The 26,648-nt window shown below is 35.2% G+C and overlaps 4 protein-coding genes, 1 long non-coding RNA gene and 1 other non-coding gene across 12 annotated transcripts; 3 read left to right on the plus strand and 3 right to left on the minus strand.

The window, feature by feature from the left end:
- Positions 1-727: 727 nt before the first annotated feature.
- LOC108805149 (U11/U12 small nuclear ribonucleoprotein 31 kDa protein) lies at positions 728-1,788 on the plus strand. The gene has a single exon (XM_018577121.2). It carries the CDS (start codon positions 824-826, stop codon positions 1,613-1,615), a length of 792 nt encoding a protein of 263 aa, XP_018432623.2. The 5' UTR covers positions 728-823; the 3' UTR covers positions 1,616-1,788.
- Positions 1,789-3,089: 1,301 nt separating this feature from the next.
- On the minus strand, positions 3,090-5,807 carry LOC108805148 (serine carboxypeptidase-like 49). The gene is made up of 9 exons (XM_018577120.2): positions 5,357-5,807; positions 4,994-5,162; positions 4,793-4,912; positions 4,568-4,711; positions 4,335-4,485; positions 4,148-4,236; positions 3,706-3,964; positions 3,477-3,610; positions 3,090-3,375 (listed from the first exon to the last, which is right to left on the minus strand). The coding sequence occupies exons 1-9, from the start codon at positions 5,797-5,799 to the stop codon at positions 3,235-3,237; spliced, it is 1,650 nt and encodes a 549-aa protein (XP_018432622.2). The 5' UTR covers positions 5,800-5,807; the 3' UTR covers positions 3,090-3,234.
- A 186-nt stretch (positions 5,808-5,993) lies between these two features.
- On the minus strand, positions 5,994-6,083 carry TRNAY-GUA (transfer RNA tyrosine (anticodon GUA)). The gene is given in 2 exon segments: positions 5,994-6,029; positions 6,047-6,083. It is a non-coding gene; the product is annotated as a tRNA-Tyr (tRNA).
- A 5,052-nt stretch (positions 6,084-11,135) lies between these two features.
- Positions 11,136-13,005, minus strand: LOC108863498 (uncharacterized). Of its 4 annotated transcripts, none has more exons than XR_008946437.1 (2): positions 12,446-13,005; positions 11,136-11,989 (listed from the first exon to the last, which is right to left on the minus strand). It is a non-coding gene; the product is annotated as an uncharacterized LOC108863498 (long non-coding RNA). The 4 variants fall into 4 exon arrangements; XR_008946436.1 differs by having other exon boundaries at positions 12,331-13,005; XR_001951114.2 differs by lacking the exon at positions 12,446-13,005 and adding an exon at positions 12,242-12,439.
- Positions 13,006-13,742: 737 nt separating this feature from the next.
- Positions 13,743-16,448, plus strand: LOC108863496 (serine carboxypeptidase-like 7). Of its 3 annotated transcripts, none has more exons than XM_057011232.1 (14): positions 13,746-13,951; positions 14,042-14,187; positions 14,261-14,337; positions 14,421-14,546; positions 14,634-14,736; positions 14,827-14,864; positions 14,939-15,040; positions 15,118-15,204; positions 15,287-15,364; positions 15,439-15,510; positions 15,680-15,795; positions 15,883-15,996; positions 16,077-16,126; positions 16,208-16,448. In XM_057011232.1, exons 1-14 carry the CDS (start codon positions 13,806-13,808, stop codon positions 16,282-16,284), a joined length of 1,332 nt encoding a protein of 443 aa, XP_056867212.1. In that variant the 5' UTR covers positions 13,746-13,805; the 3' UTR covers positions 16,285-16,448. The 3 variants fall into 3 exon arrangements, with proteins under 3 accessions (XP_018493443.1, XP_056867212.1, XP_056867211.1); XM_057011231.1 differs by having other exon boundaries at positions 13,747-13,951; positions 15,677-15,795; XM_018637941.2 differs by lacking the exons at positions 15,680-15,795; positions 15,883-15,996; positions 16,077-16,126; positions 16,208-16,448 and adding an exon at positions 15,796-15,868 and having other exon boundaries at positions 13,743-13,951.
- Positions 16,449-22,784: 6,336 nt separating this feature from the next.
- Positions 22,785-25,607, plus strand: LOC108857568 (serine carboxypeptidase-like 7). Of its 2 annotated transcripts, none has more exons than XM_057011234.1 (15): positions 22,785-23,073; positions 23,169-23,314; positions 23,396-23,472; positions 23,544-23,646; positions 23,827-23,849; positions 23,925-24,027; positions 24,120-24,157; positions 24,232-24,333; positions 24,411-24,497; positions 24,576-24,653; positions 24,731-24,802; positions 24,895-25,010; positions 25,101-25,214; positions 25,294-25,343; positions 25,425-25,607. In XM_057011234.1, the coding sequence occupies exons 1-15, from the start codon at positions 22,928-22,930 to the stop codon at positions 25,499-25,501; spliced, it is 1,332 nt and encodes a 443-aa protein (XP_056867214.1). In that variant the 5' UTR covers positions 22,785-22,927; the 3' UTR covers positions 25,502-25,607. The 2 variants fall into 2 exon arrangements, with proteins under 2 accessions (XP_056867214.1, XP_056867213.1); XM_057011233.1 differs by having other exon boundaries at positions 22,787-23,073; positions 24,892-25,010.
- Positions 25,608-26,648: the final 1,041 nt, after the last annotated feature.

Below are 26,648 nucleotides of genomic sequence, written 5' to 3' on the forward strand. Positions count from 1 at the left end.
GCTTTTGTTTGTTTTAATAAAAAGTTTAACTATGGGAAAATAAGATTTTTTTTTTGTTTGGACGGCAACATTTTCTTAAGTTATCAAAAACAATTACATGCATAATACGTTTCACGAATTCAATTCAGAGACAAAGAAGATTATAGTATACTATACTTTTTTTTAAAACTGGTATATTATACTTTGTACATGCGCATAACATGAATTTATAACAAAATATATAATGTGACATTTTGGGTTGAGTGTAATGCTTAGGAAATTCGTAACAAATCTTTCAACCACAGTCACATACAACACATTAATCTAAGTGATTGCTAATACAGCTTTTTTATTTTTATTTTGTAAATTAAACTAAAAAGAAGCTAATACACTTTTTTCTTCTTCCTCCTCCTCTATCCTTCATCTGGAGAAGATAAATTTTGAAGCATTGTGTTAAGAACCAATTAGAGCAAATCATCATCATCTAGTTTTTGTCTGGTTAAATTATTATGACTAGGATTGACATAATTTCATTCCATCGTGTATGATCATAAACAAATAAATGGATTGGATTTTAGAAGAAACTGATCTAAATGGCTAGGATTTATAGAAGAAACTGGGCCCTATGATATCTATCTTATGTTTAAAAATTCTCATGCAATTCAATTGGGCTTGGGCTTTACCAAAACAATCGTCTACTTTCGTCGATCAGACCAGTCTGTTGCAAATTAACCCTGGTAAGAGAAAAAGGAAAAAACCCACGGACAGCTAAACGACGGCGTGCTTCTAAACTCAAACTCAAATAGAAGAACCAAAAATCACCGTGGAAATAAAGCGGAAGAGAATGGTTCAGGCAAAGAAGAAGAAGATCCACAACAGCGACGATGAAGAAGACGACACTTTCTACTACCGCTACTCCTCCGTCGCAGCACCTCCTCCTTCTCACCCCACAAAACCTTCTTCCTCCTCCTCCAAATCATCAGCTCCCACCGGATCAGGCGGCTTAGCCCCTTCCAAATCGACGCTCTACGTCTCGAACCTCGACTTCTCCCTAACCAACTCCGACATCCACACGCTCTTCTCCACCTTCGGGAAACTCGCTCGGGTCACCGTTCTCAAGGACCGCGAGACCCGCCGGTCCCGCGGCGTGGCCTTCGTGCTCTACGTCTCGCGCGACGACGCGGCCAAAGCGGCGAGATCCATGGAAGGGAAGATCCTCAACGGACGGAAGCTGACGGTTTCGATCGCCGCCGATAACGGGAGGGCGGCGGAGTTTATCAAGAAGAGGGTGTACAAGGATAAGTCTAGGTGTTACGAGTGTGGAGACGAAGGGCATCTTTCGTACGAGTGTCCTAGGAATCAGCTGGGGCCGAGGGAGAGACCGCCGCCGCCGAAGAAAAGGGGAAGGAGGAGGGAGGAGGAAAGAGAGGGTGAGGACTCGAGGGATTGGTCGGGGCCGGCGTTGGCGGAGGAAGGGTTTGGTGAGGATAATTGGGCTTCTGTGGTGGATAATGAAGCTGGGGAGAGGCTGAGAATGAGAGAAGCTGAGGAAGAAGAAGAGAGGAGGAAGAAGAGGAAGGAAGCTGCAGGGAAGAAAGTTAGCTACTTTAGTGATGAGAGTGATGATGAAGATTAGATTATGGATGATAGATCCATTTTGTGTTGTATATGCAAATGTTTGAGGAGTCTGGATCACTAGAGAAGTCAGGTTGATGTGATTTCAATGTCAAATTGGAATCAAATTCTGTAGTAAGTGTACTGGTGGGTGATCTTTTATTTTCTTTTTCTTTTAGAATGGTGTTGTTCGTTTGCTCATCTGGGTGATCCATCTGGGTGAAGATGCAAGTTGATGTTTGTTTTGTACATTAAAATGCTACATCCAGATGGATCACCCAACTGCATTTATGAAAACTCATCTCAAATTCTCACCCAAATGAGGGTGAGTCTTCACGGAGCATCTGGGTGAAGGTGAGTCTTCACCGAAAATTTGATAAATTTTTCGTTAAAACAAAATAAATTCTTGCCAAAACCGAAAATGCAATTTTCCGTCAAAATTGGAAAACACAATTTTTCGTCAAAATCGGGAAAACATAATTTCGCCAAAACCAGAAAACGTAATTTCCCGTCAAAATCGAAAAAATGCAATATCCCGCCAAAATCGGAAAAAGGCAATTTCCCGCCAAAAATCGGAAAACCCAATTTCTCACCAAGACCAAAAAACACACTTTCACGCCAAAACCGAGAAAACGCAATTTTCCGCCAAAACCGAAAAACACAATTTCCCGCCAAAACCGAAAAACATAATTTCCCACCAAAATCGAAAAACGCAATTTCCCGTCCAAACCGGAAAAACACAATTTCTCGTCAAAACCGGAAAACGTAATTTTCCCGCCAAAACCGGAAAACGTAATTTTCCGCCAAAACCGAAAAAACGTAATTTCTCGTGAAAACCGGAAAACGCATTTTCCCGCCAAAACCGGAAAAACGTAATTTCTCGTGAAAACCGGAAAACGCATTTTCAGACCAAAACCGGGAAAATGCAACATCCCGCCAAAACCGGTAAAACGCAAATTTTCGCCAAAACTGGAAAACACAATTTCCCACCATAACCGAGAAAACGCAATTTCCCGCCAAAACTGAGAAGACACAATTTCTCGTGAAAACCGGAAAAACGCAATTTCTGGCCAAAACCGGGAAAACGCAATATCCCGCCAAAACCGGGAAATGTAATTTCTCGCCAAAACCGGAAAAACACAATTTCCCACCAAAACCGAGAAAACGCAATTTCTCGCCAAAAACAAAATTTTCCGGCAAAACCGAAAATGTAATTTCCCGTCAAAATTGGAAAAACACAATTTTTCGTCAAAACCGGAAAAATGCAATATCCCGCCAAAAATTTAAAAACAAATCTATTTTAATTATTTTAGTAACAAGTTCATCTCGATGTAGATGCAAGTTGAAAAAAGCAAACAAACATAGTTGCAGTTAGATGATTCATCTGGATGGATAAACGAAATGCAGAGACGAACAACATCCAGATGAAGCATTTGGATAAGGCATCCAGATGGACCATCTGGATGCATCTTTGAGATGTACAAACGAACAGGGTCAATATGTTTTTGGTTCATAAGCGTTTTGACTTGCACGAACCTGTACAACCCCTACATATAGTTTTCTTTAGAGATCAAGTTACAGAAGGAAACGTAAAGTGTTTACACAACACACAGTCTACCACAGTTTCTTTGTTTGCTGCTATTACATCTGAGCAACCAGATCATCTCCTTCTGTAGTAGCCACAGGATGTTCTCCACCAAGCGACTTCTTCATCCATCCCTCCAACATTTTCAACGCAGCTTTTGGCTGGTCCATTGGAACCATGTGTCCCGCATCGTGCACCTTTATGTTTTTGTTTAAATCGTCAAACTCTTTTGTCTTTTATAGTAAGATACAATCAGCATAAACAAAGAAAGACTAGTTTTATGTAAGAAAAGCCTGACCTTGAGGAAACTGAGTTGTTCATAACTCTTTAACTTGCCTGCTTCTTTACCATCAACCAAAAAGGGAACTTCCTTAGCCGCCTTAAAGTTCTCTTTCCCTGACCACTCCATTGCATTCACCCACCTCGAGTTACCTGCTCCAAATTCAATATATCATGTCCAGTAGTAACACGAAAGGGAGATCATATTTAGCGTATGGATTTGATTATGTCATGTTTTTGGAACTCACCGAGCCAGTTGCAGATGAGATCATATTCTCCCGCGTACACAAGAAGGTTGATTCCATCTTCCAGGAGCGCGGGAATCCCAACCTCGAGATTCCTCATCAAGTCTTGTAGCATTGCCTGATAGACACTAGTACTACAGGACACGAACTCTATCTCCCCAACACCAAGCGACTTTCTCACCGGGTTCAGGTTCAAGAATTTCTCCATGTCTGAGAAGTCGTAGCACAAACTTCCCTCGCACTTCTTCCTGATGTCGTAGTACTACACAAGAAGTGCGTCCAGTTATCACTACTTTGAATGCAGAAAGATTAAACAGAAATGCTTTTATACAAGTGATAGCGACTGTTTCTTCAGAGTTTCATTTATTTACATGATGTTGTATGAAACAGTATTATATGCAAATCCAATTAGTAATGAGAGTTAAACAGTTAATTTTGGGCTTACGTTAACTCCATGAGCATGATGTATTACACCGCTGAACAAGGTGTTGCAAACAAGATATGACGCCAAACAGGAAGTTGTTCCATCAGTTCCTGAAAACCCCCAAAACAAAATAAAATGGATTCAGCATCCATCAAAACACATGGAGAAGCAAAAAGACATAACTGAACATGAAAATCAGAGGAAGTACCACAGATCTTAATTGATAGCTCGCAGAGTGGGACAATCTTTGTTAAACGATCATGCTCTTTTTGAGAAATCAAACCCATTTTAAACGCATAGTCAGGATAGGCTGGGTATTGGAATGCAGGATCTGTAAGCCCGTTTCCAATGGCGAATCCCTGCAAAAACTATACTTGTGAGTACCAACCTTCCATTAACACCTTAAGAGAATCAAAAAAAAAAAAAGAAACAGTCCCATGCCTTAAGGTTAACATGAATCCCTTCATTAGCTTTGTTTCCTCTATGGACTCGGGAAGCAAAAGCCGGAATGTAATGACCAGCATATGACTCTCCGGTTATGTAAAAGTCCTTATTTGCCAGCTTAGGGTGCTCCGCCAAGAAAGCCTAAAGTAACATGAAGAAACATAATCACTATATAAACCAGAACAATCTAAAAAAAAAAGAAGTTTTTATCCAGTGGCAGACCTGCAGAAAATCATAGAGATCATCGCTAACTCCTGTTTGGTCATGACGGATATCAGTTTTGTCACTGGTGTAGCTGAAACCAGTTCCAACAGGCTGGTCTACATACAGGAGATTGGAAGCCTGCATGATTAAATCTCATGAGCAAAGTCTAGGACCTGTGATAAGATAGATTACAGGGATCATAGATATAAAGGTTAATACCTGGTCCCATCCATACTCATTCCAAGTAAGAGACATGTTATTATTGAGCTTGAAAGGACCGTTCTCATAGAACATAGCCAATTCACTGCTACATCCAGGCCCTCCCGTCAACCAAATCACGAGAGGAGCATCCTTCTTGTTGCGTGACTCGAAGAATAAGTAGAACATCCTAAACAAACACACACCAATCCAACATTTAATTAGATTCATATCAGCATAAACATATAACCTAGTCAAAAGCTAGCTGAAAAATTCTTAATGAAGCATAACAAATCAGATACTAATAATGTACAGATCGGGAGCTAGTAAAGGTTCAAGATACACAATGAACAACAGGGGAGCTTAGGAATTAGATAAATAAACCTTGCGCCTTGAGATTTGGGGAGCTTGTAGTAACCAGCATGATGACCTAGATCCTCGAGGGAAGGGCTGCCGCCGCCGACATCGGAAAGAATATTCGGGAAGATGAATCTCCGTTCGACAATCGATGCTACCTCCTCCACGTCGGAAGCGAGAGTCGAGACATCGATCACGTTCACCTCCAGATTCGGAAAGAGGTTTAGCTCCCGGATCAGCTTCTCGGCTCGGGATGAAGGCAAGCTCGGTATCTCGAAGCTGCGATCGTTCAGTATAATAGAAGATGACTGAGATGTGCTAGCGATGAAGACGGCGAAGTGCATGAGAAGCGAGAGGAAAGTTAGTTTCTCCATTTTCGTTTTTTTTTTTCTCGACTGTGCTTTCTCGTGTGTTTTTGTGAGATTGTATACGAAGTGAGGAGAAGGTGTACAGGTGGGAGAAGAAAGCATCGAAAATTGAAACGTGACCGGGAAGTTTGGGGTTAGTTTGGGAATTTTGAAGAAATAGTTAAGTGATCTGTTACGCGAAGATAACGTCTGGGTTAATCAACGGTTTAGGCACGCGAATTGAATGAGAAGCAAAAGATTGGATGGGTGTGGGTCCCATAAAAATTAAAAAAAAAGGAGAAAGCAAAAAAGGAATATCCGACCTGCCGGAATCGAACCAGCGACCTAAAGATTTCTTTGGGAGAACCCACTACAGTCTTCCGCTCTACCAACTGAGCTAAGGTCGGTTGTTAAGCATGCTAACTATTATTTGCTTATATACATATCAAAGTGGGACAAGTCTCACTAATGCCTGCTAACTCCGATCTTAAGTTTGTACGATTTATACTAAATAAAATATTCTTGACCAAATGGACACAACCAGAAGATCCCCAAGCCCATAAAAAACCATTAAAGGCAACATAAGTCCATTGGATTAACATAAATAAATTAGAAAACAAAAATGAGAAGGACACTAATTGAGTTCAGTTTTTTTGTTTGTTTTAATATTGGGTCAAATCTTAATTTGCATTTTGCATAACCAAAAAGTAAATTCTGGTTTGGTTTGGTTTGGTTTGATTTACATCCGTCAAAAAGTTCACGAAAATTAGCATAAATAAATTAGAAAACAAAGATGAGAAGGACACTAATTGAGTTCAGTTTTTTGTTTGTTTTAATATTGGATCAAATCTTAATTTTCATTTTGCAGAACCAAAAAGCGAGTTTGGTTTGTTTTGGTTTGGTTTGATTTGGTTTACATCCGTTAAAGAGTTTCCGAAGATTAGCAATCAAACGGCATGTAGAACCGTGTTCATCAAAGACTAGATGTCACTGTTGATGCTATACTAGCTGGTAAGTTCACTTAAAACAGTTTCCCCTACATAGTGAAACCGAACAAACTTTTTGTTTATAGAGAAATCTGTTCCATGTGAGATCCTTCACATTCGTGGAGAAGACGATAGCCTTGTTTGTTACTCAAACGCTGGTAACCAACAAGTATGACCAAAATCAATGTTAACATGCACACAATATCAAAGTTGATTCCGAGACACATACGTCCGAAAATCAACAAAACAAAGTCAAAGACTAAAAAGCTTAGAACAGGAAACCTAAACCTTCGATCTTTCTTCTCATTCACACATCTTATCAGCAAGTTCAATACATGTTACCCATCACAGCCACACATCTTATCCTGGAACAGGGACCAAACTTGGAACATACACATGACCACAACAGAAGAGCCTCTGTTGCTAAGAGATTCGTTCTATCTCAGTCTTGTTTTTTAACCCATGCTCATCAATCTTATAAAGAGTGCAGTAAGCATCACCTTCTCCTTCAACTCCCTCGCACCATGCAGCGATACTTCTGGGCTTGACAAAGCAGTACGACGGAAAAGACATGTATTCACGGGGTTTAAAGCAGGAAGATCAGGACTGTCAACAATGAAATATGGAGAAAAGGAGACACTCTCATCAGCTAGGTTGTTTGAAAGCCACACCTCAATCTTCTTTGATTCTCCTGCTTGTTGTAGCAAAGACAATCTATTCTCACGGAAACATCTTAAGTAACAATCACCGCCGAGAGAGAGAGGACACAAGCAAACGTCTTTGAATGCTTCCGTAGTGAAATCGAAACCAAGAATGTAGCTTTTGCGCTTCTTCTTCTTCTCGGCAACCCAATACATGTTACCCAGCACAGCCACACCGTTGCACGATCTATCTACTAGCCAATCAACCTTGACATGAGCAAGAGTTCGCCACGTCTTATTATCCAACTCGTAGATGGAAACCAGTTTTTCACCATCAACCCAATTAAACCGGATATTTGGAAAGCTCAGGATCTTGTAACCCTCGATGCGACTCTTGTACCCAATACAAGAACATGGTGTTACGCGCCAAGCAACCCTCAATCCATCTCACTTCTCTTAACATGGGATTCCAGATTGCAATTTCTACTTGTCTTTCTTCCTATGGGTTGATGCTCTTGATATGCAAACCAAGTAGTCTGCAGAGGTTGTACGGCTCTTGAAACTCTTCCGGTAGTGGTGAACTTAAGCATGTTTGGGTCACCGGATCAATGATATGTACCATATCAACCGTTCTTAGAAATCTTTCCCAAGAGGAGGAGGAGCTATCTAAATGTTCGTAAATGTGATTCTTGAAACCCTTTGTTTCTTACTTGAAACCCTTTGATTCTTACTTTGTGATTCTTGAATTTTTTTTCTCGCGCTCAAATTTTATCTAAGCTAATTGAATAAATCAAGCCATTCAGGTTAAGATTCAACCGAAGAGTAACCGAGTTATCGATTGGCTAAAGCTTTCCGTTCGGTTAAGCCTTAACCGAACCCAATCGGTGTGATAATTTAAACCACGAGGAAGGTAGGAGATAATTGAAATGTTTGAATCCATGCATGGCAAATTAATGAAGACGATACATTGATTCATGTGATGGATGAAATACATTTATTCATTTTTCGCCTAGATCTATCTTTTAGTTTATGTAGGGAAAGTTGAGATATTGTTTTGTTTCAAGTGAAAATTGGAGAATACATTAGTTATGGTGTACAACATTTGTTCATAACTTCATATTAATCAAGCCGATTTAGCTATTTAGTTTAATGAGTGAAACCCAAAAAAATGTTGGATAAAATGTTTATTATTTATGTTTTGAGTCTTGTATTTTTCTTTTGTTTAAATTAAGTTATCCATGAAGCTTTCTTGAACTCATGGATCTCAACAGGTGTTTCACCAACAAGAAACTTAAACTGATCATTGGAAAACTTCAAGATCATGTAACTATCATCATGAGACTTGTATTCAATCACAAAAATATTGTAAAGAGCCAAATATTGTGAGGGTTTGATCCATCTGACTTTTTTAAAAATTGGATTCTAAATCATGATATGGCACATCTTGGTTCCGCAAGCACAAGGATGATGATATTCCAATTATCACGTTTACACAACATGATTCAGTCATATTGATATTCCAATCATCACATTTACATAACATAAGGAAGCCATGAGTGTGACTCTGAAAGCTTTGAATCGTAGCATATTCTTGGACCAACTTGTGCTTCTTTAATATCTCTCTTTGGCATGAAACTATCTATACAGATTGGACACACTCTTGAACATTGTACATTCACTGTAAGTTTGGTAAACAATAAGTTTGCAATATATGTTTTTACTTTTTTGTATTTATAAACAAACAATGATTCATAAATTACAACATAACAACTTTTGTTTGTTTTCAAAACTAAGCAGAAAGTTCTTTCCATTAGTTTTGGTGAATCAACTAGTATAACTGAGACTAAGACTGATTCACACATGATACAGTCATACATAGCCTAAAACTTGCCGAGATTGTAAAACAATAACCAAAACCAATGTCAACTTCAGTAACATAGTTGATTCTGGGACACATATGTTCGCAGATCAACAAACAAAGATTAAAACTAAACCATCTTTCCTTCTTATTCACACATCTTCTATTAATGGAAAAGGGACTAAAATTTATATATACACATGGCCACAAAGGAAGGAGATATTCGAGAAATGCTCATAGTTTCGTTTTGTCTCAGTTTGGTTTCTTAAAAACGTCTAGAAATGCTAAGAAAACAAAATTAGACAGAATATCGGAGCTGGCCGCATTGAAATATATGGTAAAAAAGACATTCTAATAACCCAAATTGTTTGGAAGTCACACCTCAATATGTGATTATTCCTTTTTTGTAGCAAAGACAATCGATCTTTACTGAAACAGCTCATTCATATAATATTTTCTTAAATTTTCTTTTTAGTGTTTTGCTTACTTGTATAACTCATCATTATCGTAATTAGAAATACATCTTTATCCCAAAAAAAAAGAGAAAATAAAATAGTTGGGGTTATACATTTTCTATTGATATATTTGTTTATTGATCCACAGGAAATTTTAAAATCCACACAGATATGTAAAGTTAATGCAACTAGTGTGTATGAAAATATTTGTTTGTCGAAACATCAGTTTATTGTTGAGGAATCTCATCAGAGGTATCATCTTTAGTATGGAGCTTAAAAGAGAATCAAAGAACAAACCAAACCAAGAGGTGATGAAGAAGAGGAGATGAGAAAAAAATAAGGACACATCCATGTGTTGGAAGACCATTAAGGCAAGATACACGAATAAATCAAATCATGCAAGGAATTAAGTCTCACTAAAAGAGAAGATGCCAAGAGACTTGTGAGTGAACTTAAAACACTCAGAAAACTACATATATTAGTGTGTGTATATATATATATATATATACTAGGGGAAACCCGCCCTACGGGCGGGCGGGCGGATAAGTAAATAAACGAATAATGTATAGATTATATAAATTTGAAACTGTGTTTATAAAAAAAAATATTAACTTTTTATTATGTGTTTTGTTTTTAGATATGACATGTATATATCACCACCAAAAGATACATGAAAATGTGATTATTTTACATATTTTCAATATTTTTATCTTAATTCTGATTGTATGTATATATATTTTATAAGAAAATTGTGATTTAACGACATCTTTTCTCTTAAGCCACCTCAACATCCTCTCATGGCACATCAAACACTCATGAGTCAAGACCTAGGACACCCTGAAATGATCCTAGGAATTGGGACTGGAATTAAATACATTTTCTCAAGATCACGTTTACTAAATATTCATGATTTAAGTCAGGCGGTGAAAGGCGTTTTATAAAATTGGTACTGAGCATAAATTCTGAAAAACATGGTTGGTTAAGGCAAAGGTTTGTGTGGAAATCGTTCGTTCTTTAATCACCAGAGAGGGTTAATGTCTGTTAGGAGTCCAATTTTTTTTTAAATGTTTTTTTTTTCTAAGAAATAACAAAATTTTTAAGAACAAAAACTAAATATGTAAATGTATTTTAAATATTTTTGAAACATGTTTTCTCGGAAACATTTTATCTAAACGAAGAAAATGTATGTTAATAAAATTTAAACCTCTAAAATATTAGATTTAGTATGGTCCACACCACGTCACCACCTCCCCCTAAACTTAGTTGGCTTTGGTAGCATGAGTCCCACCGGTTTCATTTGTTGTTGGAGTGACATGTAGTTGCCGGTCTTGTAATCATGTAAATTGCTAAGTTGCATTCAAGTTATTTGCCTGTTTGGCAGTCATTGTTAGTGAGAAATTATATATTACACTCATGAGTTGAAAGGTGTGTATGTGTATAGACATACAAAAAGAATCATATCCGAACATAAACATCAGAATATAAGCAAAAGTCAAAACTTAAACAACTACGTACAATATTTAAGAAGTTCAATTCAACATAAATATCTGAGATAATGTTATTACAATGGAACCTCTTATGCAATCTTGGAAGCATCAGAAATAAAAACTCATGAATCTTTCAAATACAAACATCTGGCTCGTCCTCACCTAGCTAGGTAATCACATAGCATAAACATCCACACAAAAACCACTTAAAAATAATGAAACCTACAGTAACTCACAAAACTAAAACTGTACCTTGCAATTCAAGAAGCCTAATAGATCTTTGACTAAACGCTAATCTCAAATCAGGTGGACCAGATCCAATAAGGCGCATAAGAAGAAACAGAGATGACGGGATACCTTTCTTGAACTTCTCCACCAGCACTGTCTCCACCAAACATAATCCAAAAGCGAGGAAGCTCCGACATCATTAGCACCAGTCGTTCTCTCTTCTCTCACAATCTATCGCTCTCAGACACTCTCATGCTCCTCATATTCAATGTAAAAATGAATCAAGGAGCAATATTTTAGCATGAGCAATCAGAAAAAAAAAAATCAGTTCAAGAAATTCACGAAATCGAAGATGGATTTCTTCATCTCGACAACACAACAGGCGCATACAACTCAAGATATTATTAACAAAATGTGTGTTTTGCGCTTTGATTCCAAACCAGAACATTTGTATTTCCAGGGAATGGGCTTACCTATTTATAGTTGAGGATTCACACTATGGCAGTGATGAGAGGTACATTGAAACACAAATCGTCAAAGGAGTGAAGAGTTGTTGCTAATGTGTGCGTTAAAGAGGACACTTGGACTCAACCGATCATCGTAACGTTTCCAGATCTCTTTCGCCGGTAAGTAGAAAACCATACAAAAAGACACAGATCTGTATGAACATCAAAAATAGACACAACAATCATCCAAAGTTAGAATATGCCTCAGTCAAAAATCTGTAACAGAAACTTAAAAACACAAAGAAAAAATTATAATTAATATATGGATTCAAGACGACAAAGATGTGATAAGGATTTAACCGATGAAATTAATTTTGGCTATGAACAATATGTGGAGTTAAGAACGAATGATAAGATGATTCAAAAAGTAAAAAAAAAAAGCATATGTTTTTTTATTGCTGAACCTCCACCGCCTTGGAGAAACAGAAATTGCATTGAATAGAGATTGTGTGTGAAAGATTAATGGAAGATTTTAAGATGATTTTTCGGTTACTGGTGTCGTTTCGGCCTCTGAGGAAGAAGATGAGAGATCGATTGAGAAGGCTTAAGCAACATGAGAGGCGGAGAAGAAGAACAACACGGGAAACCTTAATTGAAACATTACTTACGTCCTATTTGACCGAAAGATCAACCCAACTGCTCAGAAAAATGAATTTAGACGAAGTCCAAAACATAGAAAAGTCCAAACGATTACACAGAAGAGTTAATGAAACGCGGTGAACGAAGCCCAAATCGACAAAATACTCATTTAAATGAAACGCAGAGCTGCTGACGTGGCGGCACGGGAAGCATTCTGTTTCCAGGCTGGAATCTGACGTGGACACCCTAAGAAAGATCTTTTTTTTTTTTCATCTGAAGGATACGTTATATTAACATCATAAAAGGAACGAGTTACAAATTTCCGATCTAAAGACAACAAGACCCAATCAAGTCATCAACTTACAACAACAGGCCTCCCAAATCAAACCCGGGACACAACCTCGAAGAAACACCAAAACCGACTTCCAAAAAATGCCTAACAGTCAGTCTAAAACTAAACCTAAGGACACAGACTAGGCAGAGGGCAAGAGTTCCTCATTTCCAAAAAGTTCTTGCAGCCAAGAAGGTGCACCAGTCGCCACATACGAATGGAAGAAACCATCCCTAGTGACACTCCGAGCAATGAGGAAAGCCCCTCACCCTAAGAAAGATCTAAACTCAACTTTATATAAATAGATATCAATCCAAAATAATTCTATTAGGAAGCGTACAGCCTTTTGTGTTCTTCACTGTTGGTGAAAGAGGCAAATGGTAACAGAGTATGGTGGGCCACTTGATTAATATGGCCTGGGCCATGGCCGCCGACAGTGCATGTTTTTCAAGATCACTCTCGACTTCTTATCTTTACTGGCAACGACTCTTCCTTGTTTTTCTGTTTTTTTTTTACTAAATGATTAGCGCGCTATATTACACACACATCGCCGAGTCAAGAAGCTCCACCGTATTATCCCATCCCATCCAATATTTTTCAAGAAAAGTCTCTTACATATTGAAAACCTCATACTAAAAAAATTCAATTTTTTATTATTAAAAATTCACAAATTAAATGTTAATATTTTCTTTAATAAAAGACTCCAACCCATAATTATCCAGAGTTATATAAAAAAAAAAAAGACTCCAACCGTGGTCTGTAGATGATAACACACTAGTTTAGTAGCGTTTTCTTTTTCTAAACAACGAGCTCTTAAAATTTATGCCGTGATTAATACGCCTTCTATTTTGTTTATTTTTTATTAACAAAAAAATACGCGAATAAATAGTAGAGACCAAATAAATAGTAGAAACAAAATCCAAAGATGGAGACAGAGGACTGTGAGGAGGACAAAGCAAATTACGGTACGCCTTTTGTTGTGTGTGTGTGTAATTTTCTAACAACATAAAAGATTCTATAATTGGTCCTAAAAGACACTCGCGGTTTATCAAACATCAATGGCTAACGACTACGCTTTCTCTATCCAGAAGCTGCTACTGGTTTTTCTTCTTATTATCTCGTGTCACAATGCCGTTGATTCTGCATCTATCATCAAGTATCTTCCTGGTTTTGAAGGTCCTCTTCCTTTTGAGCTTGAAACAGGGTTTGTTTTCTGAATAACTCTACCATATACTAAACCGGGTTTGTTCCGAGTTTGGAGTTATGTATGTATGTTTTTTTTACTTCTTGAAAGGTATATTGGTGTTGGTGAGGAAGAGCAAGTGCAACTGTTCTACTACTTCGTCAAATCTGAGGGGAATCCTGAAGAAGACCCTCTTCTTCTCTGGTTAAGTGGAGGACCGGGTTGCTCTTCAATCTCTGGTCTTCTTTACGAGAATGGTAAGGACCGTGTCTCTTGTGTTTCTTGTTTTTGTTCAGTGAATCAAAATTAAACAAAATAAAATAAAAACAGGGCCTATGACTATGAAGCTGGAGGTTTACAATGGAACTGTTCCGTCCTTGGTCTCTACTACATATTCTTGGACTAAGGTTATCACAAAGTGTTGTAAAATATTTTAAAAATATGACGAGATAACAACTCCTTGCCTCATCTTTTTCAAGCTGTGTATCAGATTTCAAGTATAATATATCTGGATCAGCCTGTTGGAACTGGCTTCTCCTACTCAAAAACTCAAAAACTTGCTAGTAAACCCAGTGATTTAGGAGAAGTCAAGCGGATCCACGAGTTTCTTCACAAGGTACTTGGTCGTCTCTTGAAGCATCTCTTCTTTGTGCTTATACTTTTACTCTTATGAGCCTTTTTGTGTGTGGTTGTTGTTGTGCAGTGGCTAAACAAGCATCAAGAGTTTCTCTCCAACCCTTTCTACGTAGGAGGAGATTCTTATTCCGGTATGGTTGTTCCTGCACTCGTTGAAGAAATCTCAAAAGGTATGAATGTTTTTCTTTTTTTTCGTTTACTACTTTGGGTCTCATTTCATATATTTGCAATTTTATAACAGTATAGACATGGTGTTGCAGGGAACTATGTATGCTGCAACCCTCCAATAAACCTTCAGGTTCATCGATACTTGTTGCTTCGTACATATATCTAATATGAGCATATGAAAACTGATAGTTACGTTCAAAACAGGGCTATGTGCTCGGAAACCCGTCAACCGAAGTTGCATTTGATTATAACCATCGCATTCCTTATGCTCATGGAATGGCACTGATCTCTGATGAACTTTACGAGGTATGCAACACAAACATACGTACTTTTTATTGAAAGTAGTTAACAAAAGTAGTACAAAACTCTGTTTTCTCAATCAGTCTATGAAGAGAATTTGCAAAGGAGAATATGAAACTGTTGATCCAAGTAACACAGGATGCTTGAAACTCGTTGAAGAATATAATAAGGTACACACATTCATGAAGAGTTCGGTTGTTGTAAGATTTATCACTAACTCAGACTTTAGTGGTGTGTTTTCTTTTTTTATAGTGCGTTGATAGAATAAACTTCGCACTTATCTTAACGCCACCGTGCGAAGAATCTGAAGACACACTTCCCGATTGCTATGTAAGTATATACTCTTATCTTATCCTCTGCTGTTACAGCATTGAGAAAGTAAACATACGATTTTGCATTTGCAGACTTATCGTTACGTGTTAACTGCCTACTGGACCAATGATGAGACTGTGCGCAAGGCTCTTCAAATTCACAAGGTATATTACATATGACAGAAGTTATAAACCATTTACTCTCCCTTTTATTTTTTGGATTGACTCGCTTTTTTAAAAAACTTTTTTTAATGGAATTTTTGTTTTATCAAAATTTATATTACGTAAGATCTTTTTCAATGGGACATTGTCACTAATACTATGATTCTAGAAGAGTAAAGAGAAATGGGTTCGTTGTAACTGGGGAATGACCTACACACATGACATCAAAAGCAGTGTACCGTACCATAAGAATAACAGCATCAATGGCTACCGTTCTCTCATCTACAGGTCAGAGTATAGAGTCTCTTGCCTTTTGGAAGAAGTAGTGGACAATTCAAGGCTTTTCGTAAACAAGTTTTATTTTTGGGTGAACAGTGGTGATCACGATATGTTCGTGCCTTTCCTTGGAACTCAAGCTTGGATTAGATCTCTTAACTATTCTATCATTGATGACTGGAGACCTTGGATGATAAGCGATCAAATCGCTGGGTATATTACTTCTTTCCATTCTCTTGTTATTTTCATTATGTTGTCGTATGATCTCATTAGACCTCCCTCTGTTTTGGCAGATACACGAGGACTTATGCCAATAAGATGACGTATGCAACTATCAAAGCAAGTCTCGTCCACTCAAACATTTTGGTTGCGGTTTCTTGCTTATGTTTCTTAGCTGAATTGTGTTGGGTTTGATTGTAGGGAGGAGGACACACTATAGAGTATAAGCCAGAGGAGAGTTATATCATGTTTCAAAGGTGGATCAGTGGCCAACCTCTTTAGCACTATTGAAGCATTTTGTATCACGCCTTCTCCATAAGAAGCCTTTTTTATTCAAGTGAAACTTTTAATGTGCTACTACATTTGATACTTTTATTTTTCAGTTTGATATACCAACAGTGTCTCCTAATTATAGCTAGCGCACTTATATTTGAATCTTTTAGAACAAGCCAAACCGTTTGGTTTAGTATAAATGGCATGCCTATAACTTTCTGGCAAATATTCTATGGCAAGAGTTTATTGGTTGGTTCACACGTTTGTGTTCTATAGTTTAATCGATTTTAGTGTATAGTTTCGACGAGCACTAACATGAGATGATGGTCAAAAAGTTTTGAACCTCTGTTGTTTCCGTTTATAATGCTAATTCGATTAATCTTTGCAGTATTGGAAATTTTAGTAAACTAAATATTAAAAAATTAGAATGATTCCTATATACCATGAAAGATAGTTTAGAATAAATTAATTAAATTGTCGAATGTGGTTTGAAATTTATAGACAAAAATGAAGAGTATAAACTTCAGTATATAAACCATTTACCGAAAACTCATTATTTTAGAAGTGGTTAATTCACAGATTTTGGAAAAAAATTCAAAAATATGAAAATCTGGTTTTAGTGTATAGTTTCATCGAGCACTAACATAAGATGATGGTCAAAGAGTTTAGAACCTCTGTTGTCTTCCTTTCTCTAGATAATGTAGATTTTATAATGTTAATTCTACTAATCTTAGCAATATAGGAAATTTTAGTAAAATGAATATTAAAAAAATAGAATGATTCCTATATACCATGAAAGATAATTTAGAATACATTAATTCAATTTTCTAATGTGGTACGAAATTTTTAAACAAAATTGAAGAGTATAAACTTTAGTATATAGAACATTTACCGAAAATTCATTATTTTAGAAGGGGTTAACCCACAGATTTTGGAAAATTTTCAAAAATATGAAAATCTGGTTTTAGTGTATAGTTTCATCGAGCACTAACATAAGATAATGGTCAAAGAGTTTAGAACCTTTGTTGTCTCCGTTTCTCTTGATAATGTAGATTTTATAATGCTAATTCAACTAATCTTCGCAGTATAAAAATTTTTAGTAAACTAAATATTAAAAATTAGAATGATTGCTATATACCATGAAAGATAGTTTAGAATAATTTAATTCAATTTCGAATGTGGTTTGAAATTTATAAACAAAAGTGAAGAGTATAAACTTCAGTATATAGAGCATTTATCGAAAACTCATTATTTTATAAGGGGTTACCCCACAGATTTTGGAAAATTTTCAAAAATATAAAAATCTCGTTTTAGTGTATAGTTTCATTGAGCACTAACATAATATGATATCCAAAGAGTTTAGAACCTATGTTGTCTCCGTTTCTCTTGATAATATATTATTTATAATGCTAATTCCACTAATCTTGGAAGTATAGAAAATTTTAGTAAACTAAATATTAAAAAATTAGAATGATTCCTATATACCATGAAAGATATTTTAGAATAAATTAATTTAATTCTCGAATGTGGTTTGAAATTTATAAACAAAAGTGAAGAGTATCAACTTCAGTATATAGAGCATTTACCGAAAACCCATTATTTTAGAAAAGGGTTAACCCACCGATTTTGGAAAATTTTCAAAATATGAAAATCTGATTTTAGTGTATAGTTTCATCGAGCACTAACATAAGATGATGGTCAAAAAGTTTAAAACCTCCGTTGTCTCCGTTTATAATGCTAATTCCACTCATCTTTGCAGTATCGGAAATTTTAGTAAACTAAATATTAAAAAATTAGAATGATTCCTATATACCATGAAAGATAGTTTAGAATAAATTAATTCAATTGTCGAATGTGGTTTGAAATTTATAGACAAAAGTGAAGAGTATAAACTTCAGTATATAGAGCATTTACCGAAAACTCATTATTTTAGAAGGGGTTAACCCACAGATTTTGGAAAAAAATTAAAAAATATGAAAATCTGGTTTTAGTGTATAGTTTCATCGAGAACTAACATAAGATGATGGTCAAAGAGTTTAGAAACTCTGTTGTCTCTGTTTCTCTAGATAATGTAGATTTTATAATGCTAATTCCATTAATCATGGTAATATATGAAATTTTAGTAAAATGAATATTAAAAAATTAGAATGATTCCTATATACCATGAAAGATAATTTAGAATACATTAATTCAATTGTCGAAAGTGGTATGTAATTTTTAAACAAAATTGAAGAGTATAAACTTCAGTTTATAGAGCATTTACCGAAAACTCATTATTTTAGAAGGGGTTGTTAACCCACATATTTTGAAATTTTTTCAAAAATATGAAAATCTGGTTTTAGTGTATAGTTTCATTGAGCACTAACATAAGATGATGGTCAAAGAGTTTAGAACCTCTGTTGTCTTCGTTTCTCTAGATAATGTAGATTTTATAATGCTAATTCCACTAATCTTGGCAATATATGAAATTTTAGTAAACTAAATATTAAAAAATAAGAATGATTCCTAAATAACATGAAAGATAGTTTAGAATACATTAATTCAATTTTCGAATTTGGTTTGAAATTTTTAAACAAAATAAAAGAGTATAAACTTCAGTATATAGAATATTTATCGAAAACTCATTATTTTAGAAGGGGTTATCCCACATATTTTGGAAAATTTTCAAAAATGTGAAAATCTGGTTTTAGTGATTAGTTTCATCAAGCACTACCATAAGATGATAGTCAAAGAGTTTAGAACTTCTATTGTCTCAGTTTCTCTAGATAATGAAAATTTTGCTGGCAGACTCCAACTAATAGGCTCAGTGCTTTATAGCATCACCAATTTTTGGATGTCTGCTTATAGGTTGCCGAATCAATGTATACAAGAGATCAATAGCATCTGTGCAGCTTTTCTATGGTCAGGCCCGGTTCTTTCCACTCAGAAAGCCAAAGTTGCTTGGGCAGATGTGTAAGCCAAAAGATGAAGGAGGTTTGGGCCTAAAGAATCTAACTGAGGCAAATAGAGTGGCGTGTTTGAAGTTAATATGGCGAATTCTCACTGCTCGATCTTCTCTATGGGTGAAATGGGTGTGGAAGTATCTTATAAGGAAAGGATCGTTTTGGAGTGTGGGAGAAAAAAGCAGTCTGGGTTCATGGATGTGGAAGAAGCTTCTGAAGCTACGTCCTTTAGCAATTCAACTTACAAGAGTGGAGGTAAATTGTGGTTCAAGAGCTTCATTCTGGTATGAGAATTGGTCTTCCTTGGGTCCGCTGATGGAGCTAGTAGGTGAGAGAGGTTGTATGGATCTTGGAATCTCAAAGTATGCCACAGTGGAGAATGCTATCCAGATATATAGGCCAAAGCGTCATAGAGTCCAAGTTCTTCAGTTGATAAATCGAGAGATGGTGGCTCTAAGGGAACGTGGACTCAATCAGATAGAAGATACCTATATGTGGAAAAGGGAGAATGGAGAATTCAGAGCAGAGTTTATTACTTCACACACGTGGAATCTCACAAGAGTGCAGTCGCCGAAGGTTCCATGGTCTAGAGGAATATGGTTTGAAGGAGCTACACCTAAGTTTTCTTTTATTGCCTGGTTGGCTATACACAACAGATTAGCAACAGGTGATAGAGTTCTTAGGTGGAATCCTCAAGCTGTTTCCACTTGCTGGCTGTGTAAACTGGATCTTGAAACGAGAGACCATATCTTTTTTGATTGTCTTTTTTCAAGAGAAGTTTGGAAGGGGACTATAAAGAATCTGATAGGACGCGGAAGCATTTATCAATGGTCGTGGATGATTAGTACTCTGGTGGATGGGATACGGGGAAGAAGTGAAACTTTTCTGTTGAGATATTGCTTTCAGGCTGTGGTGTATGCATTATGGCATGAGCGTAATATAAGGAGGGTGGGGGAAGCATCTCATACGACTGCTTGGCTTGTTGCAAGATTGGATAAGCTAATCAGGAATAGAATTACATCATTGAGAAGAAGAGAAGGAAGCAAGCACACGAAAACAATGGAGGTTTGGTTTGCTAGAGACTAAGAGAAGTTTAGAAAAGTAGGAAGTTTATTTTCTCTATCGTTTGTAAAGGAAGCAGAACAAACTCTGTAAAAACGTTTTTTTGTTTGAATAAATTTAAAATTCTTTCAAAAAAAAAAATTTCACTAATTTATGCAGTATATGAAATTTTAGTAGACTAAATATTAAAAAATTAGAATAATTCCTATATACCAAGAAAGATAGTTTAGAATACTTTAATTCAAATGTCGTATGTGGTTTGAAATGTCTAACCAAAAGTGAAGAGTATAAACTTCAGTATATAGAGCATTTACAGAAAATCCACAGATTTTGGAAAAAATTCAAAAATATGAAAATCTGGTTTTAGTGTATAGTTTCATCGAGCACTAACATAAGATGATGGTCAAAGAGTTTAGAACCTTTGTTGTCTCCGTTTCTCTAGATAATGAAGATTTTATAATGTTAATTCCACTAATCTATGAAGTAAATGAAAATTTAGTAAACTAAATATTGAAAAATTAGAATGATTCCTATATATCATGGAATATAGTTTAGAATGCATTAATTCAAATATTGAATGTGGTTTGAATTTTTTTAAACATAAGTAAAGAGTATAAACTTCAGTATATAGAACTTTTACCGAAAACTCATTATCTTAGAAAGGGTTAACCCACGGATTTTGGAAAAATTTCAAAAATATTAAAATCTAGTTTTAGTGTATAGTTTCATCGAGCACTAACATAAGATGATGGTCAAAGAGTTTAGAACCTCTGTTGTCTCCGTTTCTCTAGATAATGTAGATTTTATAATGTTAATTCCTCTAATTATGACAATATAGAAAATTTTAGTAAACTAAATATTAAAAAATTAGAATGATTCCTATATAACATGAAAGATAGTTTAGAATACATTAATTCAAATGTTGAATGTGGTTTGAAATTTCTAAACAAAAGTGAAGAGTATAAACTTTAGTATATAGAGTTTTTGTCCAAAACTTATTATTTTAGAAAGAGATTAACCCGCATATTTTTGAAAAATTTCAAAAATATGAAAATAGCAAATGTTAATAGAGTATGGTGGGTCACTTATAATATGGCCTGGGCCATGGCCGACAGTGCATGTTTTTCAAGGTCACTCTCGACTTCTTATCTTTACTGGCAACGACTCTTCCTTGTTTTTCTGGTTTTTTACTTTCTAAATCGACCCATCAGCTCTTTCTCCGACTAGGCTTCGAGCCTCCGGCCAGCTAAGTGCCCAATTATTGGACAGAACTGAATGATTAGCGAGCTATTACACACACATCGCTGAGTCAAGAAGACCCCACCGTATTATCCCACCCCATCAAATATTTTTTAAGAGAAGTCTCTTACGTATATCTAATCTATTAAAACTAACATATTTGAATTTCCCTTTAATTTTTCATAATATTTATTTACCAATCTTTACTACTGAATTAATATTTTCCATTTTTAATTAAAGTAAATCAGAATAATATCCTGACCATTTCGACTACTAATTCTTATTTTTGGTCAAAACAATATCCACGTCCAACCCAAAAATCAATTATATTACTATTTGAAACAATTAATCTGTAAATAATTAAAGAAATCAACCGAGACTATAATTAAAACCAGTAAATACAAACACATTGATAAATAATGGACTGGAACATGATTGTACCATTTGAGTTATCCTATGCTAAACCAGATTAAGAATTCGAATTAAAAACATGTATATTAATAAGTTCAAGCCGGCTCAAAACCTAGATATGACAAATACAAAGTATTTAAACCAAATCATAATCTTATTGCCCACATTAATTTCATGGAAGTTAATACCGCATTACCATATCTTTCATTTGTAACTATTTTTAATCTTTTTACAAAATTTAAACGTTTATCAATATAAAAATTATCCTCTTTAAAAAAAATCTTTACTTTTTCGGAATAATCTGTTTATTATTATGTCGATTTAGTGGACATCTATTCAATTAACTTAGGAACATGATTTATTAATATAATTATTAAAATATCTTACTAATCATTTTTGAAAATATTTACATAAATATGACAACAAAAAACAAAAATATAATTAAAACACACGAATATAAAACAAAAAACCAAATTCTAAACAAAAATGTAAAACAGAAAATATATCATCCCTTCAAAAGGACGGATCAAATTCTAGTTAAATATTATAATGGAGAGTCCATCAAAATATTGAAAACCTCATACTAAAACTTTTCAATTTTTTATTATTAAAAATTCACAAATTAAATGTTAATATTTTCTTTAGTAAAAGACTGACTAGTTTAGTAAAACCTCATACTCCAACCGTGGTCTGTGGATGATAACACACTAGTTTAGTAGCGTTTTCTTTTTCTAATCAACGAGCTCTTAAAAATTATGCCGTGATTAATACGCCTTCTAATTTGTTTAGTTTTTATTAACAAAAATACGCGAATAAATAGTGGAAACAAACTAAATAGTAGAAAGAAAATCAAAAGATGGAGACAGTCAGAGGACTGTGAGGAAGAGACAAAGCAAATTACGGTACGCCTTTTGTGTGTGTGTGTGTGTGTAATTTTCTAATAACATAAAAGATTCTATAGTTAGTCCTAAAAGACACTTGTGGTTTATCAAACACCAATGGCCAACGACTACGTTTTCTCTATCCGGAAGCTGCTACTGGTTTTTCTTCTTATTATCTCGTGTCACAATGCTGTTGATTCTGCATCTATTATCAAGTATCTTCCTGGTTTTGAAGGTCCTCTTCCATTTGAGCTTGAAACAGGGTTTGTTTTCTGAATAACTCTACCATATACTAAACCGGATTTCTTCCGAGTTTGGAGTTATGTACGTATGCATGTTTTTTTTTACTTCTTGAAAGGTATATTGGTGTTGGTGAGGAAGAGCAAGTGCAACTGTTCTACTACTTCGTCAAATCTGAGGGGAATCCTAAAGAAGACCCTCTTCTTCTCTGGTTAAGTGGAGGACCGGGTTGCTCTTCAATCTCCGGTCTTCTCTACGAGAATGGTAAGGACCGTGTCTCTTGTGTTTCTTGTTTTTGTTCAGTGAATCAAAATTAAAAAAAAAAAAAAAAAAAAAAAAAAACAGGGCCTATGACTATGAAGCTGGAGGTTTACAATGGAACTATTCCTTCCTTGGTCCTTACTACATATTCATGGACTAAGGTTATTGTACATATTTAAAAATATGACGAGATAACAACTCCTTGCCTCATCTTTTTCAAGCTGTGTATCAGATTTCAAGTATAATATATCTGGATCAGCCTGTTGGAACTGGCTTCTCCTACTCAAAAACTCAAGAACTTGCTAGTAAACCCAGTGATTTAGGAGAAGTCAAGCGGATCCAGTGGCGGAGGCAGGATAACTTTTTATCAGGGTCAATTTGATAACAACCACAGTTTACAAGGGTCAATAAGCTAGTTCTTTAACATTTCATCAAAAAATTAAGAAGGAAAATACAAATAATTTTTTTTCACATGGGTCATTTGACCACCCTAATTACATACTGGTTCCGCCACTGGATCCACGAGTTTCTTCACAAGGTCGTCTCTAGAAGCATCTCTTCTTTGTGCATATACATACTCTTATGAGCCTTTTTGTGTGTGGTTGTTGTGCAGTGGCTAAACAAGCATCAAGGGTTTTCCTCCAACCCTTTCTACGTAGCAGGAGATTCTTATTCCGGTATGGTTGTTCCTGCACTCGTTCAAGAAATCTCAAAAGGTATGAATGTTTTTCTTTTTTTTTCGTTTACTACTTTGGGTCTCATTTCATATATTTTGCTATTTTATAACAGTATAGACATGGTGTTGCAGGGAACTATGTATGCTGCAACCCTCCAATAAACCTTCAGGTTCATCGATACTTGTTGCTTCGTACATAGATCTAATATGAGCATATGAAAACTGATAGTTACGTTCAAAACAGGGCTATTTGCTCGGAAACCCGTCAACAGAAGTTGCATTTGATTATAACCATCGCATTCCTTATGCTCATGGAATGGCACTGATCTCTGATGAACTTTACGAGGTATGCAACACAAACATACGTACTTTTTATTGAAAGTAGTTAACAAAAGTAGTACAAAACTCTGTTTTCTCAAGCAGTCTATGAAGAGAATCTGCAAAGGAGAATATGAAAATGTTGATCCAAGTAACAAAGAATGCTTGAAACTCGTTGAAGAATATAATAAGGTACACACATTCATCAAGAGTTTGGTTGTTGTAAGATTTATCACTAACTCAGACTTTTGTGATGTGTTTTTTTTATAGTGCGTTGATAGAATAAACTTCGCACTTATCTTAACGCCACTGTGCGAAGAATCTGAAGACACACTTCCCGATTGCTATGTAAGTATATAATCTATCTTTTCCTCTGTTAACGGTTACAGCATTGAGAAAGTAAACATACGATTTTGCATTTGCAGACTTATCGTTTCGTGTTAAGTGCCTACTGGACCAATGATGAGACTGTGCGCAAGGCTCTTCAAATTCATAAGGTAGATTACATATGACAGAATTTATATCAAAATTTTTATCACGTAAGATCTTTTTCAATGGGACATTGTCACTAATACTATGATTCCAGAAGAGTAAAGAGAAATGGGAACGTTGTCACTGGGGAATGCCCTACACATGTGACATCAAAAGCAGTGTACCGTACCATAAGAATAACAGCATCAATGGCTACCGTTCTCTCATCTACAGGTCAGAGTTTGGAGCCTCTTGCCTTTTGAAAGAAGTAGTGGACAATTCAACGCTTTTCGTAAGCTTAGGTTTTTTTTTTTGGGTGAACAGTGGTGATCACGATATGCTCGTGCCTTTACTTGGAACTCAAGCTTGGATTAGATCTCTTAACTATTCTATCATTGATGACTGGAGACCTTGGATGATAAGCGATCAAATCGCTGGGTATATTACTTCTTTTCATTCTCTTGTTATTTTCATTATGTTGTCGTATGATCTCTTAGACCTCCCTCTGTTTTGGCAGATACACGAGGACTTATGCCAATAAGATGACGTATGCAACTATCAAAGCAAGTCTTGTCGACTCAAACATTTTGTTTGCGGTTTCTTGCTTATGTTTCTTAGCTGAATTGTGTTGGGTTTGATTGTAGGGAGGCGGACACACTATAGAGTATAAACCAGAGGAGAGTTATATCATGTTTCAAAGGTGGATCAGTAGCCAACCTCTTTAGCACTATTGAAGCATTTTGTACAAGCCTTCTCCATAAGAAACCTTTTTTTATTCAAGTGAAACTTTTAATGTGCTATTCCCTTCTAAAATAATGAGTTTTCGGTAAATGTTCGATATACTTAAGTTTATACTCTTCATTTTAGTTTTAAAATTTCAAACCACATTATACATATGAATTAATGTATTCTAAAATATATTTCATGGTATGTATGAATCATTCTAATCTTTTAATATTTAGTTTACTAAAATTTCATATACTCACTAGATTAGTGGAATTAACATCATAAAATCTTCATTATCTTGAGAAACTAAGACAACAGAGGTTCTAAATTCTTTGACAATCATATTATGTTAGTGCTCGATAAAACTATACACTATAACCAGATTTTCAAATTTTTGAAAATTTTCCAAAATCCGTGGGTTAACCCCACTTCTAAAATAATGAGTTTTCGGTAAATGCTCTATATACTGAAGTTTATACTCATCACTTTAATTTAAAATTTTCAAACCACATTGTACATTTGAATTGATGTATTCTAAAATATCTTTCATGGTATATAGGAATCATTTTAATTTTATAATATTTAGTTTACTAAAATTTCATATACTGACTAGATTAGTGGAATTACCATCATAAAATCTTCATTATCTTAAGAAACGAAGACAACAGATGTTCTAAACTCTTTGACCATCATATTATGTTAGTGCTCGATGAACTATATACTAAAACCAAATTTTCAAATTTTTGAAAATTTTCCAAAATCCTTGGGTTAACCCCTTCTAAAATAATGAGTTTTCAGTAAATGTTATATATACTAAAGTTTATACTCTTCACTTTAGTTTAAAATTTTCAAATTACATTCTACATTTGAATTAATGTATTCTAATATATCTTTCATGGTATAGAGGAATCATTATAAATATTTTTTAATATTTGGTTTACTAAAATTTCATATAATGACTAGACTGGTGGAATTATCATTATAAAATATTCATTATCTTGAGAAACGAAGACAACAGATGTTCTAAAATCTTTGACAATCATATTATGTTATTGCTCGATAAAACTATACACCAAAACCAAATTTTCAAATTTTTGAAATTTTTCCAAAATCTATGGGTTAACCCCTTATAAAATAATGAGTTTT

The sequence above is a fragment of the Raphanus sativus genome, chromosome 5 (genome assembly GCF_000801105.2).
Source record: "Raphanus sativus cultivar WK10039 chromosome 5, ASM80110v3, whole genome shotgun sequence".
NCBI classification, from domain to species: Eukaryota; Viridiplantae; Streptophyta; class Magnoliopsida; order Brassicales; family Brassicaceae; genus Raphanus; species Raphanus sativus.